The following is a 27,712-nucleotide window of genomic DNA, read 5'->3' on the forward strand; positions in this document are numbered from 1 at the left end:
TTGTAAGCTGACGAGACACAGGAATTCCTTATCTTGTCAAAGGTCATACAACTGTATATCTTGTTCTCTGCTGTTCTCTTCTGTTCTCTCCTTATCATGGCTACCCTATAACCCAGTTCTTGTATTATAAACAATGGTGCTAGGAGGAAAAATGTTGAGGATTGCAACCCCATGCGGGAGGGGGAGGAGGAGACGTTTCATATGTGTCACAATGTCTATAAAACCAATGTGCTGATGTATTTCGGGGCTTCTGGCTCTTTGGAAACGATTCCAGCCTTAAGCCCGCGCGTTAAATAAAGAATCTCTTTTTCCTTCACTCCGTGGTCTCTCTGACTCTGGGTTCTGCAACATAAATGGTGCCGTGACTCGGATGTGGCAGGCTCTGAGCCAGACAGGTGGCAGTTGCCTGCTCTTGATCGCCGCACCGGGAAGACGAGCTCGGCGCATGCCTCCCTTTCTTGGCGCCACCGACCTTTTTGTCGAGTGAATGGGAGAAAGCCTGCACCGGGATCGCCCAAACGGCAGCGAGCAGCAAGAGAACCTTGGGAAGCGGAGGAAGGAACTTGAGCCCTGCCTGTATCGCAGCTGCAACTGAGTTGAAACCCACATTGGAAGCCTTCAGGTGAAAGGCAAGTATATGAGAAAAAGAGGGCCCCGCCTTTAGGGAGAAAGGCCACTGGGCAGAAAAAAAGAGGGCCCCGCCTTATGAGGAAGGTCAGTGTTGGTGGTATACGTATACAAAAGAACCTACTCCTTGCGAGTAGAAGGGGGGCCTGATCACACCCCCGAGTGGGCGCCAGTACCCAGCACGCCAGTACTCAGTAGGAAGCTGAAGAAGCTGGGGAAGCCGTTTTCCGCTCTGGTAAAAAGTGGGGAAAGTGGGTGGCAGGGACATACGGATGTAGTGGAGAGACTGATGATTGTGTGAGTGGCTACTGTGGTTTCTGAAGCATACCGTTGACCGTCCGGGTGCCCAGGCCAGTAGCAAAGTGCGTGGTGTGAAAAATCCTCTTGTGTCGGCCAGTGAGACCCCTTACTCACTGACCAATTCCCATTCCCTAATTGTGTCTGTCTTCAATTTAAGAGGAAGGCTATGGGTGGTGGGGGAAGCAAACCTTGCACCCCCTTGAGATGTATGTCAAACAAAGAAAGAAAAAGGTTTTTTTAAAAAGATTCAGAATAGAATGAGAAAACAGCAAAAAGCTCAAGGTCGAGCTGAGAGGAAAAAAAGAACAAGATCTGAGGCTGTTAATTAGAAAAATGTTGCAGGACAGTCTGGCTTTTAACAAAGCGTGGGAGCGTGAGAGTGTAAGGCCGAAGAAGTAGCTGTTAGCCTAGCGCACCGAGAGGGGGGGGGCAGGAAAATTGCCCACAACGTTCTGAGTTGTACAACATCATCACCTCGCCTAATTGAAATAAAATCCCTAAGAAATGGAAACTGAAAATGAAGACCCAAAAGATGAAGGCAAAATAGAAAATAAAGGTGAAGAATCAGCCCCCAGAGCACAGGCTAGACCCCTCTTCGAGTGAAAAGTGTGCCATAAGACTGTCCCAAAGCAGAATGAAGCGGAAAGACCACGTTGAAGATCTCTGTCAAGGTAACCGTGTTTAGCTTTGAACTGTTTTGAACTGTTTTAAAATTGCATAGAGCCTGTAGCTACTGACCATCAGCTATATGATTTCTGAAGAGCGTAACCATTAAGCTTTTGCCGTGGGATTCCCTGCAATGAAGAAATCTCACTGATTTGAGTGTCCAGTGTTACACTGCCTAAGTGTGTGTGCTAAAGAGACCGAGAAACCAGACAGCATGTTCCTGGCCAAGCCAAAATCACGCTACTACCATGCTCCTGAAAGCTGCAATAAACTGTGTAAGCTGGGAGACCCAACCTGATTGAGAAGAAAAGAAGATATTGGAGCAACTGTCTTAAAAAACAATGAGATCTGTGTAGCTGGCTAGCTGACGCTGTCAGTGATATTACAACTTTAAATTAAGACTGTTTTCCTGTTTGAGACCCCAGCGAAGAAAGCTGACCCGAGTTATTTGTTGCCCCTGCCAAATACCTCATCGTGTCCTGTTTTAAGCTTGGGATTTACAAATACAAACAAACTGAGAAGCTTGCCTTTGAAGTCCTGCAAATCACCCCACCGCCTCCCCGAAAATTAATGGCTGCTTGAAAAATGCAAGTATAAGGCGATGCCCATCACCCCCCAGTGTCCCGAGTTTCGGCACTCAGTGTTTCAGTGCTTTCGTGTACCAGGTTAGAAGAGAAAAAAAAAAGAGTAAGTTTTTAAAATGTCTATGAGAGAACCTGACAGAGGTAGAATAAAATTTACAAAGGAGTTGCCCAGGTTAAAGCGTCACGGCTAGAGAGCTGAGCTGTGCGGCTCTGTTTAGACAGAGGCCTTGCTAAAAAGTTAAAGGCCCTTGTCTGTCAGAAGGGGTGTAGGGCCACACTTTCCCTTTTTAAACTGATGCAGAAGTAGAGAACCTTTGCTGGAAACATCGCATCTTCATTGCCCAGTGCCGTCTCTGTTTGCTTCCATCAATGTCTGGGCTTTTTAGAGACACTCTGCACATGGACTAAAATTTTAAATTGTCAAAGACTTGCCATGGACAGTGCTATGAAGCTTTTGATAAACTTGAACTCTCATCGCTGTGGACCGTGTGTCTGTGTTTGTAGTCAGCTCAGTGTACAGCAGGCTGAGTTTGATCTATAACTTTTAAATTTCCTTCTGCCAGAACTCATGCAGCATAGAGTTGCCGATGCAAAAATGGTGACCTAGAACTCTGCGTGTGTGGGTATGCCCGTCCCTTGATTTTAATGAGCCCTGAGCTTTCAGCCAGAAGAGCAGTATAATTGCTGGATCTGCTCCATCATGCCTTACCATGCAAGAAGTGTTTTCCATTCATTGTGTTAAATTGCAGAAAAAGTTTGTTGTGTATATTTTATGATTTCTTAAATATCATAAAATATATGTGATATTTGCAGATTAGTGTTAGTTGCAACTCCAAATAATACTAAGTGTGGTTCCCAATGGATGACAAGGAAAGAAAGACAAAAGCAAGTAAAAAAGAAGAAATAGAGAAAGTAGCAGACAGATAGAGAAGAGAGAAAAAAAAAGAAAGAAAGAAAAGGCAAGAGGCAAAGAAAAAAACATTTATAAAAAAGAAGCGTGGCCATAGTTGCCCCCAGGGTAAATTAAAAGCAGCTGATTGTGCCTGGAGCTTATTACCTGGGGTAAAGTAGCCACAATAATGTAATAGTTCTTTAAGATGAAGAAAATGTAACTAGAAGGTGAAGAAGACCCTATCCCAAATGTGTGTCATTGGGACTAGTGTAAGGCAGAAAGGTTTAAGTAAGTGAGTTTAACTTGAAAAAGACAAATAAAGAGACAAGGCTGGTGCATGGAGCAGAAAGTTTTGTGTAAAAAGTTTGAAACATGTTCTGCAATACAGGCAGATCAGCAAAGAAAAAGAAAGCAAAAGAAAGAGAAAAAATTTGTCTTCCCATACTAATAAATAAAAGTGTTATCAAGCACTTTGGGAAGCGAAGTTGTTTACAGGAAGCTGTGCCTGAGAACCAAACACTTCTAGCCTATGCTGAAAATGCTTGCTAGTGTTGTGCTGCCTCATGGGTAACATGTATGGTATAAAACCCATTTAGCCCAATAGCTCGTGGTTCAGAGAAGCTGTCTGATCCAACCATTAAGTACGCCTGTGTGCTGTAAGTTACCCAATAAAGTCTCCTTGTAAGTAAACCCCCCCCCCCCCCGCTGAAATCCCAAAACACAAGTGGGGCTAGAGCACCTCACCCAGTATCAAACCCTGCTGTTAAAAGCCATGAAAGCAGGTATGAAGAAGTCAGTTAATATGACCAAAGTGTCTAAAGTGCTGCAAGGTGCCACCGAGGCCCCAGAGCGTGCTTGGAGCGTCTTTCAAATGCCTATTGCCAGTATAACCCCCTCCCTCAACCCAGAGGCCCAAGAAGACGTGGCGTGGACAAAAGAAAAAAAGAAGAAGACCCGGCAGAGGCAAAAGATTCTTAAAAAAGAACCAGTGTGCCCAGTGTGGACAAGATGGACATTAGTGGCATGGATGCCCAAATAAAATAAATCAAATACACAAAGGAGAAAACCAAAGGGGCCAAAATGGGCGAAGAGGGAGACAGCTTGAGAAGGGCCGTGACATTGACTGTGAGGGGCCGTGACATTGACTTCATAATTGACACTGGAGCAGCATCAAAAGCAAGCAAACGTTAGCCTTAAACAAGAAGTCCAAACACTGAACAAAGTTCTTCAAGCCCAGCGTCGCTTTGTCTTAAAAAAATAAGCCATTCCCATCACAGAAGCTCATCCTTTCCAACCAAGGGTTAAAGTATAAGTTAAAGAGGGAAAAATAACCCTTTGACTCCCAGATGGAGAGGACTGAAAACTGTCATACTTTCCACCCCCGCAGCTATGAAAGCAGCTAGAGTTGAACCCTGGATACATTAGACACGAGTCAAGAAAGCGAGAGGGGGAGAGTAGACTGTAAACAGAAATCCTGAAAATCCTTTAAAAATCATTCTGAAAAAGCAGTAAGAAGACTCAGGCTAGACCTTACTGTGGACACACCGGGAGACTGTCCCCCTGCGTACGGTCAGACCTGCAACTGGAGAATTGAAGAAGGGGACTAGACCCTACTGCAGCTTGCCAGGTGAATAGCTGCCCGGCGTACGGTCAGATCCCAAAGAAGATCAAACATGCGTGTTGTAGTGTTAGTAGTGTTGCATTGTGTCTCCTTAATAAGGTGCAAAAAGGGGGGCCAGCCCCTGAAAGGAAAAGTTTGTCCCAGTGATTTGCTGATAATTACTGGCTTCACCTGGCTAACATCACGAAAGTAAAACATTTTTGTTTGCCAAGAGGTATACCTGCAAACAGGCTTATTAGCTCTTGCTTAATACCTGTCTGTAGACATCCTGGGAAAATTCAAAAAGATACCATGTTAAGAGTTTACAGTGTTAAGTTTAACTTATTCCCAAAATGCTAATTGGGGCGTGGTTGCAAAGATCCTACCCCCTACAGAGTTCACTCTACGCACCCCCATCGTTGCTGAAACAAATGCTACGTGTGCACGAATGCTTAATTGTCAAAAATTTTTCCAGAAAATATAAAGCTATCCCTGGCCCCCTTCCACCGTAATAAAATTCAAAACATATCTTTTAATGATGCCCACATACTTTTGCCTCATAGTTTTAAACATGTGGTTCCCGCACTTGGTCATTCATTCCTGCCAACTTGTCTAATAACCACCCATGTTGCCTCAGCCGCCAATTGAACTGGTGCCAATTCTTCCCCTGTAGCCCGAGAAAATCCGTCGACGGCAGCCTCGAGCACTCCAACTAACTAAAAATTGTAATAGTCATGTGCAGTTATATTTTGATTCAGAAAAATTGGCCTTAGCAATGTCACTGGTTAAGGTTCCAGGTTTAGCCTTGGCTGATAGTCTGGAAATCAACCGGTTAGCTTGCAGCTTAGCCAAAAGCATAAATGCCACCTCATGAGCATTGTCATTGTTAAATAAAGAGTTGCGTGATCTAAGAGGTGCAGTTCTAGAAAATAGAGCTGGTATAGATTACCTCTTCCTTCTTCATCATTTAAGTTGTGAGACACACCAAAAGCTCTGTTGTTTTAACTTAACTGATAATGGCAATGCTGTAGATGAACAGATCAACAAGCTGCACAATATAGTAGCTAACAAAACAATAAGACAAAACAATTAGCTCAATTAGTTAACCCTTTGGCTTCCAGATCTTAGCTGGCTTGAAGCATTGTTCATCCTAATTCTACCAGTGTTGTTCATAAAAGTTCTGTTATGTCTCTGCGTTCCTTGTCTTATGCGCTGTTTAACCAATCTGGTTTATGTCTCAGCTAGTAAAACTGCTGCCCTCTACGCTCTAATAGCCCAACAAAAGGCTAAGTAATATGTATGTCACAAAAAGCTTTGTATGGTTATCAAAAATGCTATAATTGTAATGAAATTATGCATTTAAGGGGGGAATGTAGCAGCCATATCGGGGGTCAGACTAAGTAGCCTCTTGCAGTCTCATGCTTCATGTTCTTGCTGAGCTCTTTCTCCCTTGAATATATTGTTGTAAGCTGACGAGACACAGGAATTCCTTATCTTGTCAAAGGTCATACAATTGTATATCTTGTTCTCTGCTGTTCTCTTCTGTTCTCTCCTTATCATGGCTACCCTATAACCCAGTTCTTGTATTATAAACAATGGTGCTAGGAGGAAAAATGTTGAGGATTGCAACCCCATGCGGGAGGGGGAGGAGGAGACGTTTCATATGTGTCACAATGTCTATAAAACCAATGTGCTGATGTATTTCGGGGCTTCTGGCTCTTTGGAAACGATTCCAGCCTTAAGCCCGCGCGTTAAATAAAGAATCTCTTTTTCCTTCACTCCGTGGTCTCTCTGACTCTGGGTTCTGCAACACAGTCATTAAGTCGTGTCCGACTCTTCCTGACCCCATGGACCGTAGCACGCCAGGCCTTCCTGTCCTCCGCTCTCTCCTGGAGTGTGCTCAAGTTCATATTCATTGCATCGGTGATGCTATCTAGCCATCCCATCCTCTGCCGTCCCCTTCTCCTTTTGAGTTCAGTCTTTCACAGCTCCAGTGAATTTTCTCTTCGCATTAGGTGGCCAAAATATTTGAGCTTCAGCTTCAGTATCTAAATGGCATTGTAGGACTGTGAAATTATTGAACTGACAAAAGAGAAAGTAAGCTACAGTGCAACTCTTTGTAAAGAATCTGAAGACTATTTTTATTATTGTACGATTGAAAAACTTAATTTTGACATTAAAGAGAAGTTTCCATTTGTGTCAATGAGCCAGATTAGACAAACATATGAACAAGCTTTTTGCCTGCAGATGTAGCCCCTTTGTGGTGCAAGCAATCAAACTACAATTTCTAGCCACAGCTTTACATTTTGCCCCACCTGGGAAACTATGGTTACCAGCTTTGGTACAAGCCACAATTTTAAACAATGTTTCGAAGCTGGTTAAATATCCGTGCTTGTTACAAAGCTGTTAACTATTGTTTCCCAGTTCTAACAAATCAGGAATCTATGGTGAATTAGACGCTTGTTGCTCTGGTTTTACTTGCACCATGAAGTGGGGAGCAAAGGGGCTGCATGTCTAGGGAAATGGATTCTTCATATCTTGGTTTACTAAACCAAAATATTATGACTGAGTGTGGCCAATGTAAACTTCTTTTGACTCAGATTCAAATATTTTTAGGTTTTATATACAAAACTCAAAGAAGAGGTGGGAAAAAGGCACACAACCCAGTGAGTGAGTTTAAGATGAGAGAAAGCAACATGTTCAAGGTCACCTACTAAGCTTCATAGGTTAGATTTCAAACATGGGTTTTCTACAATCAGCATTTGAACTAGTTCTCCAGTTCAACAACACATTTCAAATCAATTATATGTTCAACATTCAGGGGTGACTGAATAGAGGCGTGACCAAAACATTCCTAATTCTATGACAAAGAAGTACACATCTAGCAACTAAAGAACAATATGTTAATAAATCTAGATTTCAGTCTTTTAGCTTAGTGGTTCCCAAAGCTTTTTTGCCACCTTTCATGAGATCAAGCCCCAGCCAGTAAGGATCTTTTTAATAGAACAAAGTAATCTCCATTGTACCATCTTATAGTATATTCAAACCAGTGAGCCAGATCAGCTCAGATCTGCCACCATCCATCTTTTTAGTTTGCTCCTATCCCAACGAATGTAAATTTTTGATTAATTTCATGTGCTTCAAAGGAGTTAGGGAGCTACATGTTCCCCAACTTTATTATGGCACACATCCACAGTTTCACCATGCAAGCATAGAACCTATCATCCAATGTAAAATCAAAGCTCTAAATACAGGAACAAATTTTTAGCCTTTGGTATTTTGAAGGAAGGAAACACTGGCCTGACCAGTACATGGAGTGGAATCCCAGGTATGTGCCACTTGGGAGTTCCTTGGAGGACGTTGGCGAAAATGGAAAACAACAAGTGTGTGTGTAGGAATAATGTGCAACAGTAGAGTCAACTCCTTGCCCACTGGAAGCCATACATAACGGCAATTATCTGATTTCTAAGGGAACTTTCTGATGTCAGTATCCTCAGCTGGGCATTCCTCTCTTCCACCTCCCCACATGTTCCTTTTTCTTTTCCAACTGTCACTCTACATTCTGTGGCTACTGAATTTGCTAGCTCCTGGGCTGGTTTTTTGCTCCTTGGGCTGTCTGGTGTGTGTATTTGTGTGTTGGGGTGTGTGTATTTGTGTGTTGGGGTGTGTGTATTTGTGTGTTGGGGTGTGTGTATTTGTGTGTTGGGGTGTGTGTGTTTGTCCCCTTATTGTGTTTTTAAAACGTTTTTTTGTATTCAGAGTTTCCCGGAGCAATGCTAATACCTCCCTCTTGTTTCTCAGTGACCCCATTTTGGCTACAATCCTGTTGGCACTCACTACCTGAATTTGCTATCATTGAGCAGACAGACTCCCATTGCTGTGAAAGTTTGGTGTGGAGGGGAGAGAGAGGATGAGGATGAGAAGAGGCTTATGCTCTTGTGCACACTAAGGGTGATTTAAAGCTTGGCTAGGGTACCTATGATAACATATCCTATGTTATCCACACCTATGATAACATATCTGTCAGCTGATAAATCCTACACAACGCTGTTTCTTGTAGCAGCTGCAACTGTATTGTTGTCAGCATCCCCATTGTATTTTTTTAAAAGCCCAGTCCTAAGCACTGCTGCATGCTCTCTAATCCTGATCTAAAGTTTTTTTTTTAATTGGGACCTTAAAGTATGAACCAGATTAATAATCAATTATCATTAAGAAAGGTTGGAAAAGAAAGGACATTTCCAGAAATATCTGATATTTTTAGGTCATTTTGCATCTTCTCTAACACTTCTCTAACAATGCTTCTCTAACAATGCTGAAAACAAATCTGCACCTGTTCAAGCTTACCAAATTTATTAGTTAAATATTTTTGCTACCAAAACTGGGCAATAATGGTTGCTATTAAAGATTAAAAACTAATGCCACATATTTTCCCTTTATAATCTAAAACGACACCTAAACTGGATGGAGCCAAATACCCTATGGCTTTGTAGGTATAATAGCCACATCTAATCAGGCATCATCTGGTCTGATTTAATTTTTTTAAATATACATAGGAATACATTTAGCCAGGATATTATGTTCAGGGTTTCCAGCTCATATACCAAGGAGGAGGGATTGCTGAGCAGACAGATTCCTATTGCTATTAAAGTTTCATGTGAATGTGTGACAGAGAAAAGACCAGTCCTTATACCGCTTTACCACTGCTAGGATAGCCAGTTACGAAGCCAAAGAGATGAGGTGCCTGGCTCACCCAGCATATCCACCAGTCACTCTCAAAAGTAACTTGAGTAGCTTCTGTCAGCTTTTACAAACAATGCCTTAAAAGTATAATAGTTCATAAAATTACATCTAGTCTTAATTCTCCTCTCTCTTAACTGTAAGTATATTAGCTCAGAAGCTTTGAATGTAATGTAGATGTGCATGGAGCAGAAAGTGTAATGAACTTGAGTTGCCTGCTCCTGCACTCCCCCTTCTTGTGCCAAACAGACTTCCATGTGGACAAGCTTCTGATGCAAGGACAGTTTACACATCTCCACAAGGGAAGAAAGCAAGTAAATCCTTTGACACAAGGACAGCTTTTGCTGGGATCCCCAATGTGGCTCCCATGGGCACAAAAGAACCCATGAAAACCATCCTGGTCCTGGCAAAGCCTCAGAGACCAGTCTCCCCTGTACAATGTTTTTTCTTCCCCTTCAGAAGTGGAAGGGAAGTGACTTTAGCCTTGAAAAGTACAGAGAGGTAAGAGAGGAAGCAAGATGGACATGGCTCTTTCGTATTTCCTTTTTCAACTCTTATGTAACTTTCCAGGCTGATAAGATGGGCCAAGCACAAAGTGGTGTGAAGAAAAGTACCCTATTAAGACGTCTTAAAAGGAAGACAGAAAGAAAAAAATGGTAAGAGGAGAGGAGGAGGGGAAGGGAAAGACTGAAGGGCATCTGTATCTTTTTTGTCTGTCTGTTTTTCTCTGCATCTATGTGTGCCCCTACCTCCTGTGCGCACGCGTGTGCACGTGTGTTTTTCTTCCTCTCCCTCTGTGTCTGTGTGATACACCAGCCATTCTGTAAATGGATACACAAGGGAGTGGGGGGTGGGGGGAAGGGGCACATATAGACAAGGATCCAAAAAAACACAGACACACTCCACTGTGTACCTTTTCAGGGTGAGATCAGCATTGAAAAAGGAAGTGGGAAAGAGTAACACTCTTCTCACTTCCTCTCTCACCTCTATGACTTTTTCAAGGCTGACATTGTTCCTTCTCACTTCTGAGTGGGGGAAGCAGTGAGTGATGGGCGCACAGAGGCTTCTTGGGGTGCTGGTCAAGGTCTTCATGGGTGCTATTGTACCTGCAGGCACAGCATTGGGGGACCCCAGGGCTAGATGGATGATGGGAGGAGGTTGGATGACATGTGGAATGTCTTCCAATTCTATAATGTTCTATCATGCTATGAAAACACCTAGCAAATTGTGTGTGTGTGTGTGTGCCCAAAAGAAAAAACAATGATCACACATTAACATTTTTCTTTAACCACTAGTGAACCCTAAGCAATAGATGACTGGTATTGCAGAAAACACAGTTTCTAAACACAGAATCTGGTATTGATGGCAAATGCCAGAAAACTCATATTTCCTATAAAACAAATGCAAATTTCACTTTCCTGGCTTTCTTGGTTGCAGCAGAGGTGATGATTTTTTACTTGAAAGTTCCCAAGGTGCTGTCCATCTGAACATAGTCTATATACCTGTTGCCCTGCAGCTTTCTATGAACCCCAATCTTTCTTCCCCAATTCCTGACAAAAATACCCTCAATAATAGATTGTGAAATTCTATAAAACTAATTTGTACAAGCAAATAAAGCATACATATTAAGTATATTTACATAATTTGCAATATTTACTCAAGTTGCTACCCAATACACAACACTAAAGATGCTTCTTCCAAACCATTTCCCCTAAGAACATGCTATCTGTATCCCTTTAACAAGCAAGACAGCAGGATCGGTAATATTTAAACTTGCTATGGTGTTGAGCTAATGCTCCAAAATCTCTTTCAGGTTAAATGTCAGGAAAACATACCAGCTGTTTTGCCACTGGGAAATTCTCATTCACTTTTCCCTCTGAGAAGTCAACAACAAACCCATGAAATTATCTCTTGCGCTAACAAATATGAAAACTCATTAACCTCTCCAGCTCTGCAATCAAAGAGCCTCTTTTAAATGGATGGATCTGAGCTTTATCTGTTTTGCCAGAAATTCTATTTTACTGATCTCAGATTATTGATCCATTTCACTCTGCTAAACCGTCAAACAAAATATATTTTAGAATAACCTGGATGGAGTTTGCTTTTGCCATGATTAGAGAAGCCTTACATCTTCCTCCTAGTGCAGATAACAGTCTGTAATGTAGTTTCATCTGTGAAGCTGTGGTTCTGCCCCCTGGCTGGGATGCCACTCTGAGCTAGTTTGCAGGAAGGAAGCCATACAAATGTAGCGTAAAATAAAGGTAATTTTTAAACAATTATTGCCTGCTACCTATAGAGGGTGAGCAATTTCCCCCGAGATAAACAGAGTTGTTGCTTTCTCAGCTTTGAAAGGAATTGCCCTGGTGATTTGGGTTTAAGTTCTATTGCTAAACACAGGATTACAGCTAGGATATTCAGTACCTGAAGTACAGTCATAAAGGCTGGTCCTGAACATTCTCACAAAGGGACAAGTAAGTGTGGATTTCTGCCTCTCCTAATGCATCCCTCTCAGGGCTGCTTTACACAATAATTTTTTCTTACACAGATAGGGATCCATAAATATGGACTGGTTTAGTAGCCAGCTATTATTTGTAGTCTCTAAATATCCCCCTGGCATGTGCAGAGGTCTTGGGAGAGACATGGAGGGGTGGAAAAGAGGAAAGCGGTGAAAATGACTTGTACCATTTCTTTCCTTCTCCAAAACATGGTGCAGTGATTTTTTTTAAAAAGCATACCCTTCTCTTGAGTTCTTGGAGCATGCCAGAGGACTCAAGAGGATGGAGCAAGCTCTTTTTTCTCTTTGCACTGCATCCCTCTCACTTCTTCCCCCTTTCCCAATACCTGGAGTGAAGGAAGACTGACCCCCACCCTTCACCAAAATTCCCTGCAATTTACTAAGAATTCAGGAGGGGGAATCTTTGTGCTGAGCATCCAGGTCAGCGATGGTCATCTGAGTAGACACAGATGACTTGGCAATCAAATTTGTGGGCCCTTGTATATGGAGATTATCTCTGCACAGGAAAATGTCCTGTGAGAAGAAGGCCTAAGACCACAAGAGATAATACTGACCAAAGAAAGTACACGACAGCAGCGGTTCAGGAAAAGTCAGGTATCTCTACGTGCAATGCTTTTCAAAAGAAACTCCTTTTAATTCACATCTGTAAACGTGCTCCAGACGACTTCAAAAATGATGACTGGCTGAAACAGCTCACCTTTCATGAGAAGTGAGTGTTGTGGCAAATCAGCCACATGCCACCACAAATCATACTTCCATGCCACCACAAACCATACTTAAGAGGGCTTGTGGTGTTCACTTTGCACAAGCCTCAAATTGGCAGCTGTTGTGTGAGCCCATATCAAGAAGATGCCACGTAGTCCAGTTTCATAGGCATCAGCTCTTGTGTTGTGATGAAAGGGCCTCAAAACTCCCTCCACCCCTTATTCTCCATCATATTGGGACAGAAAAGAGCTATCTGGAGCCCAATCCTGTACATGTTTACTCAGAACTAAGCCCCACTGCGTTCAATGGGACTTAGCCCCTAGCAAGTCAACTATGAATCTTAGTCTCAGAGGTTCAGAAGTCCAGTATGATGCAGTGGCTTAACTCTTGGATTTGAAAGTGAGTGAATAAAGCTGACCTCTCCGCCATCTCTTAGGGCCAAACTGAATTCAATGCTAAATTCACAAATGCTACCAAAAATGGCAGCTGCGTTACTAGCTCCACTCTTCCTCTCTGTAATAGCTAATAAAACTTACTCATATCTGACATCATGACACTCTGTTTCCCAACCCCACTCCACAGCACATTGTGACGCCAGGACTCATGGTCCACTCACTTAATATCAGATCATCAGGGGTTGGGGTAGGCATTTCAAAACAGAGGAGATTCAGTCCTTTGTTTCTCATAAAACCAGATGGTGTTTGAGGAGGAAAAATGGCTATGTTACAAAATATGTATTGCTCAGGGCCAACAGAATGGGAAGAGAGGGGACACCATGACTGTAGGGGCTGCTCTTCCATATTACAAGTTGATACAGCAAGCAGTATTCACATCTATCAGGAGCAAGCAGCATTTGGGCTTCTGACACTTGGAACATATATTTCTTTTACAGTCCCACCCTCCTTTGCCCAACTTTACCTCTACATCGGACACCTTCATGCGTGTGCCCTCTTTGCCCACAAAGATATCATCGATGTCAACAAGGATGTAGCGATCAAGGGTCAGACAAAGACGCTTGCCAGTAAGGTAAGCAATAGCATCAATGAAGATGAGCTTGTGCAGCCAAAAGTTGAGGTTATTACCAAAAAGGACCCGCTGAATGCCATCATGCAAACCAAGGTCCTGCACCACTGTAGCATGCAGAGCTCTGTGGGTGGTCAGGTGAGGAATTGACTCCGATGATTTGGTGCTAGCCATCAATACGGGTTCATAGGTCGTGTGATTTGACTGAAACACTGTCCAGTCATCGCCAGGCAGAGGGCCCTGTTCTACTTCATTAGCCTGGGTCACATAGAGCAGTGGGGCACTGGGGTTGATGTGATAGTCTCGTAACCCCAGGTTGGAATGTAGGAATAGGGGAAAGCCCTTGAGCTGAGCGCTAAGCAAGCTGTTCTCATTTGCCTTGAAGAAACCAATGATTCCCACTCCATATTCCACACAGTATTTGTCCAGCAGGTCCCTGTTCCAGGTATCCAGGTTCACATATTTAAGGATATTCTCATAGATAATAAGAGCATAGCGGCCATGGTCCTTGTCCGTCAGAGTGGGCATGTCTCCCTTTCCAGGGGCAATCTCTGTCCTGTATTTAAATCGGCCAGATTCCAAGATAGCCACTATCTCCTGACCCAGCTGGGAATAAATGCTTTCCACAAAGACTAGCACCACAGGGTCTGTGCGTGAGTTATCCACTGATTTTGTAAGCCTCCAGCTTGCCTGGGGCTGGATGAGGACCCGGTGCTGGTTGCTACAATCACTGAAGGGCAGTGGGGGTGGTTCCTTGATTTTGGGGCTGTTGGTGACATAATAAGCCAGGAAGCACATGGAGATCAGGCTGAAGGCAATGAGCAGCAGGATCAATCTGTGGAGCTCCAACTGTCGCACATGCCTCACAACTTTCCACAGCTGAATCATGGTGAGGCGGGTGGCTTGCCCCTTCCTCAAGCTTGGCACCAATCAAGCTGCCTTCGGTGTCTCCAACGCCACCACTGGAAGAGCCAGTGGCAGCTCACAGAGAAGAAATGTGGGCTGCAGAGAGGGATAAAGCTTAAGCAAACAGCTACAAGACTAGATTCCCAGTGATCTGCCATTTATCTCAAGTGACCATGACCTTCAAGTCCCATTGCTCCTCTGAGTGCTGCCTCCCTCTTCTGCTTCTCCACCAGTTCAGAAGAGACCTAGGAAGGAGGCAGATCATGTGCAGCTATGAATTCCTTGGCTTCAGAAGCAAATGTCAGGCATCAGGGGTAAGTGAAAGCAGAGGCTCTCCACAAACTGAAGAGTTGCCTCAGCTAGCTGGCTCACCAGTCACATGATGGTCACCCTCGATTGGCAACCTGGAATTAAGAAAGAAATTATTTGTTAAGGGTAGATAAACTGAGGGAGACATGGGTTGTGGTAGAGTGCAAGATCAGAAAGAATATAGTGCTTGCTGATTATCATAGAATCACAGAATAGTAGGGTTGGAAAGGGCCTGCAAGGCCATCGAGTCAAACCCCCTGCTCAATGCAGGAATCCAAGTCAGAGCATCCCTGACAGATGGCTGTCCAGCCTCGTCTTGAATGCCTCCAGTGTGGGGGCACTGAATCACATCCTTTTGTTTCTGATGTGGTATACTGTGGTGGCTAACAGTGAGAGACATGTGGGACTGGCAACAAGATGCTGCAGGGAGAAGTGCTCCTGGACAGTGTTCTGGACAGCCATACTATTTTCTCAGAATATTCCATCCCCCCACACCCCGCAACGGCCTCCAGTCCCCCTCCTCCTATTTTCTGTTCTCCCGCAAAATTCATTCAGCATTCTGTGGCCACTGAGCATGCTCAGTCTACATTGGGATGTTTTGGGGCTGTTGTTATTTTGTCCCCTTAGATTCTCTCCCTAAAGATTTTTCTACTTCTACAAACCTTGTGGCTCCCCTGGGCATTGTGATACCACTTCCCTTGTTTCTCAGTAGCCCTGTATTGGCTACACAGCTGTCATAAATCAGCACTTGAGTTTGCTATTAGTATATATGATGTGACCTTTACTAAAATCTCACCTCTGCCATGAATTTTCAAGATGTCCTTGGAGCAAGTCAGTTATTGGCACTTGATATAGTATTCAATTTTACAGGGTTCTCTGCTGGGTAAAACAGATTAAATTAACAGATCCTTGTCCCAATGAAGTACCAGATTTCCCATACCGATTTGGAGATATTTGATCATTAGAAATGCTTTCTGACTCACGATACCAAACTTGCAACTATTTCCTTCTCTAAGTCTGCCACTGTTAAGTATAATGGCAAGAGGAAACAAGGGCTTTTGGAATTTCATCACTCAACATCTCTCAATACTAATTATTCTACTCAGGATTTCAGGAAAACTAACTGCCAAGTTCACTCAGATTTTTACTCTAAAAATATGCATGATTTGATCAATCCTATCTAGGCACAGGCAAAGGGTTTTTTTTTAAGCCATATGATAAAATGTTATTAGGAGATTAACTCTCCCCAATGTTATTTAAGTATGTTGTTGGGAGAGGAGTTTGTGTTGGAAAATATTAGACATAGGGAGGAAGGGTATCAACAGGAATGTAAAAAAAGCAATTTAGGTCAATATTTTTTCAGAAGTGCCCAATGACTACAAACTTTACACTCCAATTTGCAAAGATGCTAAGCACATAAAACCCTAGCTGAAATGAAAGGAAACCTGATAGGGTGCTCAGGACGGTAGAAAAAGACAACTTCATATAGCCACAGGCAGAGAAGCAAGCAACTTGTTTGAAGTTAATAGTGTTGTTAATAGTGCTGTTTTTGAAGCAGAAACCAGTCCATATCAAGAAATAAACACGTATATAGCCACATCAACTTTCCCCATTCTAATGTGGCAGGGTGCAGCATAACAATTTTAAATGGGCTTGTAAACAGATTAGAGTAAGAACCACTCTCAGGAATCCAGTCTAGGAAGCTGTTTGTATATGAAGAGGGATGGTTGTTTTTAAAACAACAACATGCCACAAATGGCTAAGATACATAGGCATACCCAGATGGCAAGTAAATTTTTTTATGAGCTAGTAAATTCTGTAGACTTACTGCAAAGCAGATTTTAATTTTTTATTTTTTTAAGAAGGAGAGATGCCCTGACCACCATACGCCTCATTTGTCACAGAGCGTGTTCAGCTGGGGGATATGGGTGGCTCTTGAGTATGTGCAGTGTAACTTGCCTTCCACAGTGAATAAATGCAGCCAGACACCCCAACACTGCTTAGGATTAAGGGTTAATGTTTCAAGATACAAACGTTTCTCCTTTTAGAAATAAAAATATAGTTGGGATTCCTGGCATTTATAACTCTCACCTCAAAAAACATCATTTGCACTTGGTTAACACAGAAAATAAATCCTCATCAATAAAGAAAATCCGTAACAACTAGAGCCTACCATAGAAAGCAGTTTAAACCAACTGCATAATAACCCCATCATCTCATAAATCCGTTCACCTTTGAGAGAACATGTTTGTGAGTTCATTCTTGTAGGGATGATTTCCCCTAAAATTGAAAATAGGAACCAGAAGGCAGGAACTGAGCAACTATGTACATAGTAAGTGCAAGAGCTTTGGACCAAAGTGATCAAGGAAATGGTGGTGAAGCTGAACCCAAGCAATGATTGTATAAGGTGCAGCTCTTCATGGGAATCTGGGAATCAACTGGACTACTTAGCAACTTTTCCCTCAAAAGCTGCTCAACAGCCGGCCAGTTTTATCACCCAAACTCTGCCAGTGTCTCCTTTACAAACAGCTGTATCAACACTACCTGTTGGTATCAGAATACAAGGGACTGCACTGTTTTAAAATGACTATACATTGTTCAGTGGCAAGCAAGAGAGCCCTGCAACAGGTTGGTCTGAACCAAGAGAGTATGCAAGCCAATTGACCATTTAATGTCTCAGCAAACCTCTTAAACAAGACCTGTTTGTTACAAGTAAGCAAGCACAAGCACACACACAAAGGCCTGTATCAGACTGCTGCTCAAGAATCTGTCAGCTCTGATATCTTTAACAAGCCCTCCATGTCCCCACCTGAAGGCACACCTGCTGGCACAAGGTGCATGTGTAGCAGCCATATCGGAGGTCAGACTAAGTAGCCTCATGCAATCTCATGCTTCATGTTCTTGCTGAGCTCTTGCTCTCTGAAATATATGTTTGTAAGCTGACGAGACACAGGAATTTCTTATCTTGTCAACAAAGGCTAAGGTCAGCATAGAGTTATATATCTTGTTCTCTGCTGTTCTCTTCTGTTCTCTGCTTGTCATGGCTACCCTATAACCCATTTCTTGTATTATAAACAATGGTGCTAGGAGAAGAAACGTTGAGGACTGCAACCCCACACGGGAGGGAGAGGAGGAGCTGTTTCCTATGTGTCACAATATCTATAAAAACAATGTGCTGATATAAATCGGGGCTTCTGGCTCTTTGGAAATGATTCCAGCCTTAAGCCCGCGCATTAAATAAAGAAACTCTTTTTCCTTCTCTCCGTGGTCTCTCTGACTCTGAGTTCTGCAACACATGGAGTAGTTTTGGAACTGTGTCAGCCATTTGAAGGGGCGGGGCGGGGGAAGCAGAATGAACATGACATAATGAGGAGAGTAAGAGGCCTAACAGCAATTTATAAATCCAAACTACTAAGCCCAAACAAGTTTCCACTGCAGAGGCTTACAGGGTAGCAAACAGCTTGCTCATAAAACAGAAGAAATGAAATTGCTTCGTCCCATATAGCCACATCTAGAGAAGATTCATGCTTATCTGTGGGGAAAATTGGCATCTCTGGGTAGTGGCCAGAACTGTTTGACCTCCAGTGGTACAAAGCAGGAATTCTGAATAAGAGGAAGAGGCTGTTAGTTCAGAAGGCATAATGGCCAGAGCACTGGGTTTGCATGTGCGTCTCTCTGTTCAGCTCTGGGTGGCCTTGAGCAAATTCATTATCTCTCTTTTCACATGACCTGCGTCACTGAGTTGTTGTAAGGACAAAATCAGCTAACCCCACATAAGCTATCCTGAGCTCCTTCATGACATGTAAATGCATAAATAAGTTTACAAGTACAAAAATACCCTGCCTACTGAGAATTTCAATTTTGTTTACTTTTTTTAAAGCAAATTTCCACACTTAACATAGACAAACATTGGTGGCATCCCAGCTGTTAAGCACGAGCAGGACTTCTAGTATTCAGAAGGTGGAGCCTTATGGCTTCTACATAGCTCCTTGCCCCTCCCCATAGCAAATAAAAATAGGCCAACATAGGCAAATATGCTTCATTTACATAAATTAGTCAGGTTGCAGAATTTGGCACTGAAAGGCAGCTAAGATAGCAGTAGTTTCTTTTCACAGTAGTTAGGGCAGGTCTAAGATATATATTTATACCTTGAACTCCTTTTTATTAACACATCATTAAGTACTGTCTCATCAAAATAAAGGCTACTTGTTAGATTCTTAGTAGAGCAAATGTCTGCAACAACTTTGCTTTCTCCTCTTCTCTAGTTGTAGCATTAATAGAATTTATAATATAGATGGCAGTGGAAGTTATTTATTAATTTGAAAGTTCATATCCAACATATCTTAATTAAAAAAATAAGTCAAACAAAATTTAAAATTAAGCAAACATCATTAGAAAATCACAAAATAAGAAAGCAATAACAAAAGTAAAAACAAAAATATAGATGCAGAGAGGTAAACAATAACAACAATAACCAGCAACCAAAATAAACTCAAGAGGAACAGCCTCAGCCAGCACCAAAAGAACATGAGTCAATATGCGCCAAGTAAGGTACAATTAGCTGTACTTACCAAACAGAAGGAGCAGGCTAGAAATACACATGCACAGTTGCTGACTAGCCTTGGTTAATATGAGAATGCTGACTGCATCAGTACTGGTCCCCACTGTCAACCACTGATAATAAAAACTTGGTATAGATGAAGCACAGGCAGGGGAAAACCTTGGTGAAGCACAGCAGCAGTATCAATGACATGCACTATGTATATTGTGGCTGAGACAGGTTCAAAGGAGTTGTGTGCTTTCCTATGGCAATTATCTCTGTATAGATAAGTCACTTTCTGCACAGATTCTGCATGATGAGAAAGCCAACTGGACAGCTTTGCAAAGAGAACCGTGCACCTTTCTTTAATGCCAGACCCGAGTAGTATTGAATCCAACTCCATACTAACTCTGTACATGGTATTCACTTCTACTCTGCTTGAATACAAATCCCTTTCAGAAACATATAAGAGCACTTTCCTTCTCATATCTCTCCAGCCAGGATGCTAAACACCAGAAAAACTTTGAAGCAAAAGCTGCTTTGAACTCTCATTTCTGGGAGAAAAAGCAGACCAGAGATGAACAAAAACAAATGATGCCAGAGGAAAGATGACACAGAAAGTACAGTGATGGATTTCTACCATGGCTGATGGAATTCATTGGTCTCCATCACGGAAACATCTACAGTGGCCTCCTCATAGTGAAGTATTTGGGGGAGGGCATTTCATTTCATTCATGTCATTTATTATATTTCTATACCGGCACATAGCCGAAGCTCTCTGGGTGGTTCATAATTTTTTTTTAAAAAGCATTGAAATACATTATATAAAGCATAAAACCATTCACAGAATGACATAGAACAAATGGCACACACAACATATATCTAAAACAATTTAAAACAATCAGCCAGAGACAATCAAAGAGACTCCTTATATGCTGCCAAATGCCTGACGGAAGAAGGCAGTTTCAACCTGGCGCTGAAAAGATGATAATGTTGGTGCCAGGCGGGCCTCATCAGGGAGATTCTTCCTGTTGCTGCCCTCCGAGCCTCCCTCAGAGGAGGTTCCTGGAGGAGGCCCTTAGATGCAGAGCATAGCGTATGGGTTGGTTCATGCCAGGAGAGGTTCCATCAGGTACTGTGGTCCCGAGCCATTTGACGGAGGGCCCTTGGCTGAGAGAACTAACTCTTTTTAAAATCTTTTTATTTGCAATAAAGCCATAACAACTGACAAACAAAAAAAGCAAAAAGGGGGCTTTTTTTTTTATCATAAAACATATCAATGTACAGTAACTGATTTAGATCTTGACAGGTGTGCATTCTCAAGAAAAGGATCACTTCCAGATCTAAAGACAGCATGGAATCTGCTCCTTTCTGATACTATAAGCATGTGGTTTGTGGTAATCTTAAAGAAACAATCCTCTATCTTTGGCTCAGTACAGACATAACATTCCTGATTTCCAAACCATGGTTAGGACATAAGGAACATGCCACATACTTGTGCACTTTCTCCCTCCCCATTCTTCCCTTTCCATGCAGGAATGTGGTGTAGTCCAATCATGGCTTGGCATTACTTCTGTATCAGTGTAAACCATGGGCAACTTGAACCAGATTCCCTTGTAGTTCTGGTTATAGCTAGCATAAACCATGGTGTCACAACATGTGCCCACTCTGCCAAGGGGAACAGATCCCTCTCGCCTCTTTCCAACCCCAAAAAACTATGGGGACCACAAAAATGCAGAAATTACAGACTTTATTAATTCCTGTTACAGCACAGGATCAGTCAAAACAGTAGCTGCAGGATCAGGATCTCCTTTCGGCACCTGTAGTAAGTAGTTCCAGGATACAGCACAGAGTCTCTCTATCAATAACAGTAAGTATCTGCAGGGCCCTGGGGTGGACGCTCTCAGGGCAATACTGGTAAGTATCTGCTAGAGCAGGCTGAAGATGTACAATGCAGGTAGCTGTGGGTTGGAGTGCATAACCCCAGAGCAGTAGAATCTGAGGGACTGCTTACACGCTGCTGTTTGAGGTTGATGAGTAGTTGCAGAGTCAGGAGGACTCTGTTCCTGAGCTTGCTAGGGAATTACACCAGTCTTTTCTCACCCACCAGTTCCTGTAGGCTTCTGACTGCTGCCGACTGAACAGGTAGGTCTCTTTTGGGTTTGTTAGCAGACCCTCCTCTGCTGTAGGTCCCTGGCCTTCAAGAAAGTCTAGCTGCCCTTCTTTACCTTCCAGTCTTTATTTCTAGTGGCTCTGTTCAGCCACTCTTCCTAAGCCTCTTTCCTCCAGCTCCTTCTTTCCACCCTCCTTGAGCTTCTAGCCTTCAGGCTTTTATCCTGTGCTTCTGTCCCACCTCTTTCTCATCCCTCAGAGTCCTGAACCCATTTAAAGAGCCCCTGTCCTGATTCCCCTTTCTTCTGTTTAGCCAGCCCCAACTGTGGTTGGCTACTGCTGCTAGGCAACCAGGAATACCTAGGGGACTGTACAGTGACCCCTGATGCCTCCTCACACATGGTCTGCACTGATGCAATCTTACCACTATATTGTGATTAAAGTGAACAATGGAAGGGAGGTGGGAAATTGCCCTGGAGAGGAAGGACGGAGGATGCATACCAGACACTTGCATACTTCCTTCCCATCTCCTTAACACCATTAGGGGATGATGAATGTATATGGGGCTTTTGTGGTGGTCACATGCCAACCAAAGGTGCTTCCGGACAGATGGTTCTCTGCTCTAAGCTACAAGCGGAATTGCAATTAACTTTCCACACTGTCGGAGAATACTCTGCTTTTGCTGTGTGTACTTACCACCACATTCCATCTACGCCAGTGCTCTTAGAATGTCCCTTCTGTCTTAAGGGGTATGGTTTTGAAGTGGGTAGTGACTTTTTGCACAGCTGACCCTATCACAGCTCAGCATATATTAACTACATCCTATTCCCAGGGGTGGGGAATGTTTTTCAGCTTAAGGTCCACATTCCTGCATTGAACAGGGGGTTGGACTTGATGGCCTTGTGAGCCCCTTCCAACCCTACTATTCTGTGATTCTATGATTCCCTTTGGGACCATTCTGAGGGCCACATGCCACACCAGCAAAAAATGAGTGGGGTTAAAGTGGGTGGGGCCATTCCACACTCTCTCCAACAGACACACACACACATTTTCTCTCTCTCTCTCTCTCACACACACAGCACGCATTTAACACACACCCAGCAACACAGGCTTTAAACACTTGTCACACTTGTAGTGTGGTGGCCGATTTTTTGAGGGGGAGTTGCAGCATATGTGGTTAGCCCTTCCCTCCCAGCAGCAACCCTCCCCCTAAATTCCCCCTCTGCATGGCGATTAGGCTTGCAGTGCGGGGGGGGGGGGCAGAGAGGAGCTCAGAGGTTCCCCACTACTGCCCTGTGCAGTAGGCACCATTTTTATCACTCATTTTTTAAATCAATCTTACGAGTAGTACTAACACAGTTTTAATAACAATAACAAAATATCACTTAAATGATAGTGCATTATAGTGCTTTACTGCTATAATGTGAGAGAGAGAGAGAGAGAGAGATATATATATATATATATAAATAAATGATGGGGGAAAAAAACCTTTCCAGTCACCACCACTTAGCAAGGTGATCAATGGCAGTAATTCGAAAGGCTTTTTTAATGATTTTTTTCAGAAATTAGTATTATAGCATTATAAGGATACAGCACTATATCCCTATAATGCTATAGCACTTATTATTTAAAATAGCATTATAGTGGTATAATGCTATTTAAATATATTTCATAGGTGCTTTTCAAGACCATGGTCTTTCCAAGACAGTTTACAATATAAAACAGTACAATTCAGTACCAAAAACAAATTATAAAATTTGTGTGTGAAAGTGGTTCTTACTCTTGCCCTCTGTCTATCAACACAAAGACGTGCCTTCTTCATGGCAGGCTGTGATAAGACATTAGCATTATATCCCTACAATGCTAATTTTAAAAAATGATGGGAAAATACTTTTCTTGTTGTCACCATTGAACACCTTGCTAAAATGGCAGTAAATGGAAAGTGTTTTTCACCATCATTACCCCTCCCGCCATACAAATGGCATTATATGAGTACAGCACTCTTTCATTTCAGTGGTATTTTGCTATTAATTTGATTTTTAAAAAATTGCCAGAAAAGTGCTTTAGCACTATTTTAAAGACTAATTAAAAATAAATAAATGGGTGATAAAAATGACACTCGTTGCAAAGGTTATACTGAATGTGTGCTAAGTTAATATAGGCTCATCTGCCCGATAGGCCACTACCCATGTCAACACCACACTTCTTAAATTAAAAATAAAAAAAGATAAAAGAGTAGCGCTAATGAAATCTCCACCTGTGGAGAGTGTGTTACTTGTCTGTCCTTCTCAAAAAAGCTGGATTTTCTGTGGTAAGAGAAAAGAATGAAGCAGCAATGGAAAAACAGAAGAGGATTTTAAATGGCTGACATTTTCATGTGGATTCCCCATAAAATGTGAGTGAAGAAGCCATGGTGATTCCACAATTAATCTTTGCCTGGAAGCAGCCCAAGTGAAAGGCTTTATCTCTCTTCACAGGCACACACTGTAATATGAAGAAACAGGGGGTTTGCCTCCGGAGTGTGAAGAAAAACAAGTTCAGATTTTAAAGTTATCTATAAAAGCACAAGAACTATTTATTTATTTTTATTTATTTATTAAATTTATTAATTGCCCATCTGGCCGGTCACCCAGCCACTCTGGGCGATGTATAACAATAAAAACAGTTTATATAATAAAATTCAACATTTTGAATAAATGTTCATCAATAAAACATCACATTTCTAAAATTACCCTAGCCCACCCCAAATGCCTGCCTGAACAGCCATGTTTTTAATGCATGGCGGAAGCTCATTAAAGAGAGGGCATGGCAGAGTTCCCTAGGGAGGGAGTTCCACAGAGTGGGGGCCACCACAGAGAAGGCCCTCTCCCTTGTCCTCGCCAGCCTAGAGACAGAGAGAAGGCCATCCGAGGCTGATCTTGTTGAGCGGCCTATCTGGTGTTGCTGGAGGAGCTCCTTGAGATAGGCTGGGCCGGAACTGTATAGGGTTTTAAAGGTCAAAACCAACACCTTGAATTTGGCCCGGAAAACAACTGGTAGCCAGTGCAGCTCCTTCAGCACTGGAATGATGTGACCACGCTGACGGCTGCCTTTAATCAGGCGAGCCGCCGCGTTCTGTACCAGCTGCAGCTTCCGAACCATCTTCAAGGGTAACCCCACGTAGAGCGCATTACAGTAGTCTAAACGAGAGGAGACCAGGACATGTACTACCGATGGGAGCAGATGGTCGGGAAGGTAGGGGTGCAGCCGCTGTATCAGATGGAGTTGGTACAACGCTGTCCGGCTCACAGCTGACACCTGAGCCTCCATGGACAGCTGGGAGTCTAAGATGACCCCCAATCTGCGGACCTGGTCTTTCAAGGGTAACCGTACCCCATTCAACTAAAAGACTCATCTACTATATCCATCTACATATACAGCTGATATAGAAGCGTCTGTCATCTTAGGGCCTGTTGGATAATATGCAGGCATTTGGGTAGGGGCTCTTCGCCTTCTGCCTAATATACTATAGATAGCATGAAGCATGATCTGAAAGATATCCATCCTCATTCTTCCCTCTTTGAGCCATATATGGAAAAATATCAGAAACTGCCTTTTAGAAGCGGTATTCTGTAGCATTCAAGCAATTTCGAAGTCTGCCTAACTGACTAGAAGCAGCACAAGGAGGCTACATGCTAGCTCCGCACATTAGATTGGGACAAGAAAGAGACTTTGGCAATCAAAGTGCACAAAAAGGCCACTGTCCTAATTTGAGTGATGCAAAGTCTAGTAAACCTTGGTGGGAGGGACCTAAATCAACTAGGTATCTGCTTCAGCTACAGACACTTGTATGAACCAAGAGGAATCTTCAGCACATGTTAGCATGTAAGGCTTCCACTACAATGATATGAATGCTTTTCAAATACATTATTAGGGCTACACAGAATGAGCTGATAGAATTCTGGGCTGCACTACTGTTGTATGAGCATAACACACTCACATGTTTGTTGTCTAGCCAGACAATGGATCACACTAGACATGGGTAAGACTCTGGATCTGAAAGCACTTTATTGCATGGCCAGCAAGGCACTCTGTCAGCAAAGGGGCAGAGAGCGCTGACTTTCAGTGGGGCGGGCTTTTATTCAGGGAAATACGTCACGTATAGGGAAGAACTCTAGCCATGCTCTAGTAGCCGCATTACTTTGAGGTATTCACATAGTCTCTTATCTGGAAAGGGACTGAACGTTCTCTCTTTGGACAGGGATGGAAGTCTGCCAGCTGCTGACACTCAGTTACTGCACAAAATACAATGTTACCAGCCTGCAGTCTGGGGAGGAATTCATCCCCCCTTTTAATTCTCAGGGAAACTGCTTACAGGCTGTAATTTGCTTCTTACAGACTACGATGCCAACAACATGGAGTAACTCTGGTTCATACGAAAAAAAGCCAATCTGGGGTACACATAACACATTAGGGGTGACTAAAGGATTCTTTCCACACTACTTAAAAACAGAAATGATGTAATCAGAAGATCAGATGGGTTACAAGTGGTGCCTGCAAATAAATACAAGTGGGGCCTGCAACAAAACATTGTGGTGTGGAGTTTCCAGCCATGCCATTCCACGCCATTTCTTTCTCCTGGTTTCCATCTTCCCCTCAAATACTCAGGAAGCATGGACATTTCTCATTGGGCTGGGTTTTTTTCCCTCCACTTAGGCTTTTTTTCTAAAGTTTTTTGTACTTCAGCAACCTTCCCTCTTGAGCATGGATGTTGCTTTTAGCTACATAAGGAGTGGCGTTCATAATTAGTATATACAAATGGGATCTGCAACAAAGTGTTGCAGTGTAGAGTACTTCTGTTCAGTATTCCAGCCACTCCACTCAATCCCTTCCATCGGTTTTCTGTCCCCCCTGCCCCCGCAACGATCATAGAATAGTAGGGTTGGAAGGGGCCTACAAGGCCATCGAGTCCAACCCCCTGCTCAATGCAGGAATCCAAGTCAGAGCATCCCTGACAAATGGCTGTCCAGCCTCGTCTTGAAGGCCTCCAGTGTGGGAGAGCCCACCACCTCCCCAGGTAATTGGTTCCATTGTCGTATTGCTCTTACAGTCAGGAATTTTTTCCTGATGTTCAGCCAGAATCTGGCTTCCTGTAACTTGAGCCCATTATTCCGTGTCCTGCACTCTGGGATGATCAAGAAGAGATCCTGGCCTTCCTCTCTGGGACAACCTTTCAAGTACTTAAGAGCGCTATCGTATCTCCCCTCAGTCTTCTCTTCTCAAGGCTAAACATGCCCAGTTCTTTCAGTCTCTCTTCATAGGGCTTTGTTTCCAGTCCCCTGATTATCTTTGTTGCCCTCCTCTGAACCCTCTCCAGTGTGTCTGCATCCTTCTTAAAGTGTGGTGCCCAGAACTGGACACAGGACTCCAGATGAGGCCTAACCAGTGCTGAGTAGAGGGGAACTAGTACTTCCCAGGATTTGGAAGCGATGCTTCTATGAATGCAGCCCAAAAGAGCATTTGCCTTTTTTGCAGCCACATCACATTGTTGGCTCATATTCAGCTTGTGATCGACAACAATTCCAAGATCCTTCTCGCTTGTAGTGTGGTTGAGCCACGTATCCCCCATCTTGTAACTGTGCATTTGGTTTCTTTTTCCTAGGTGCAGAACTTGGCATTTGTCCCTATTAAATGTTATTCTGTTTTTTTCTGCCCAGCGCTCCAGTCTATCCAGATCACTTTGAATTTTGTTTCTGTCTTCCAAAGTATTAGCTATCCCTCCCAATTTTGTGTCACCTGTAAATTTGATCAGCATTCCCTGCACCTCCTCCTCCAAGTCATTCATAAAAATGTTGAAGAGCACTGGGCCCAGGACTGAGCCCTGCGTTACCCCACTCGTTACCTCTCCCCAGTTGGAGAAGGTCCCATTGATAAGCACTCTTTGAGTCTGATTCTGTAGCCAACTGTGGATCCACTGGATCATTGTTTCATCTAGCCCACTTCGAGCTACTTTGCTCATCAGGATATCATGGGGCACTTTGTCGAAAGCTTTGCTGAAGTCGAGGTATATGATGTCTACAGCATTCCCACGGTCTACAAGGGAGGTTACTTGATCAAAAAATGAGATCAGATTTGTCTGGCAGGACTTGTTTTTGACAAATCCATGTTGGCTTTGAGTAATCATGGCATTGTTGTCAAGGTGCTTCCAGATGGATTG

The 27,712-nt window shown here is 43.0% G+C and overlaps 1 protein-coding gene and 1 long non-coding RNA gene across 13 annotated transcripts in view; one reads left to right on the top strand and one right to left on the bottom strand.

The window, feature by feature from the left end:
• Positions 1–27,712, bottom strand: part of NDST2 (N-deacetylase and N-sulfotransferase 2) — a 178,273-nt gene that overhangs the window by 49,169 nt on the left and 101,392 nt on the right. For 6 of the 12 annotated variants that reach the window (XM_084841419.1, XM_084841417.1, XM_084841420.1 and 3 more), the window contains 2 exons: positions 15,661–15,740; positions 13,545–14,959 (listed from right to left, as the gene is read on the bottom strand). In XM_084841419.1, the coding sequence (XP_084697545.1) occupies positions 13,545–14,537 (993 nt within the window). In that variant the 5' untranslated portion in view covers positions 14,538–14,959; positions 15,661–15,740. Of the gene's footprint in view, positions 1–13,544; positions 14,960–15,660; positions 15,744–17,673; positions 26,931–27,712 lie in introns of those variants that run through there. The other 6 variants (XM_084841425.1, XM_084841413.1, XM_084841421.1 and 3 more) reach the window with 3 other exon arrangements.
• Positions 252–23,431, top strand: LOC146350545 (uncharacterized). Its single transcript, XR_014788774.1, has 2 exons — positions 252–10,062; positions 13,519–23,431. It is a non-coding gene; the product is annotated as an uncharacterized LOC146350545 (long non-coding RNA).

Source organism: Heloderma suspectum, chromosome 3 (assembly GCF_057233095.1).
Source record: "Heloderma suspectum isolate Gila_16-S chromosome 3, 16-S_ref, whole genome shotgun sequence".
NCBI lineage: Eukaryota > Metazoa > Chordata > Lepidosauria > Squamata > Helodermatidae > Heloderma > Heloderma suspectum.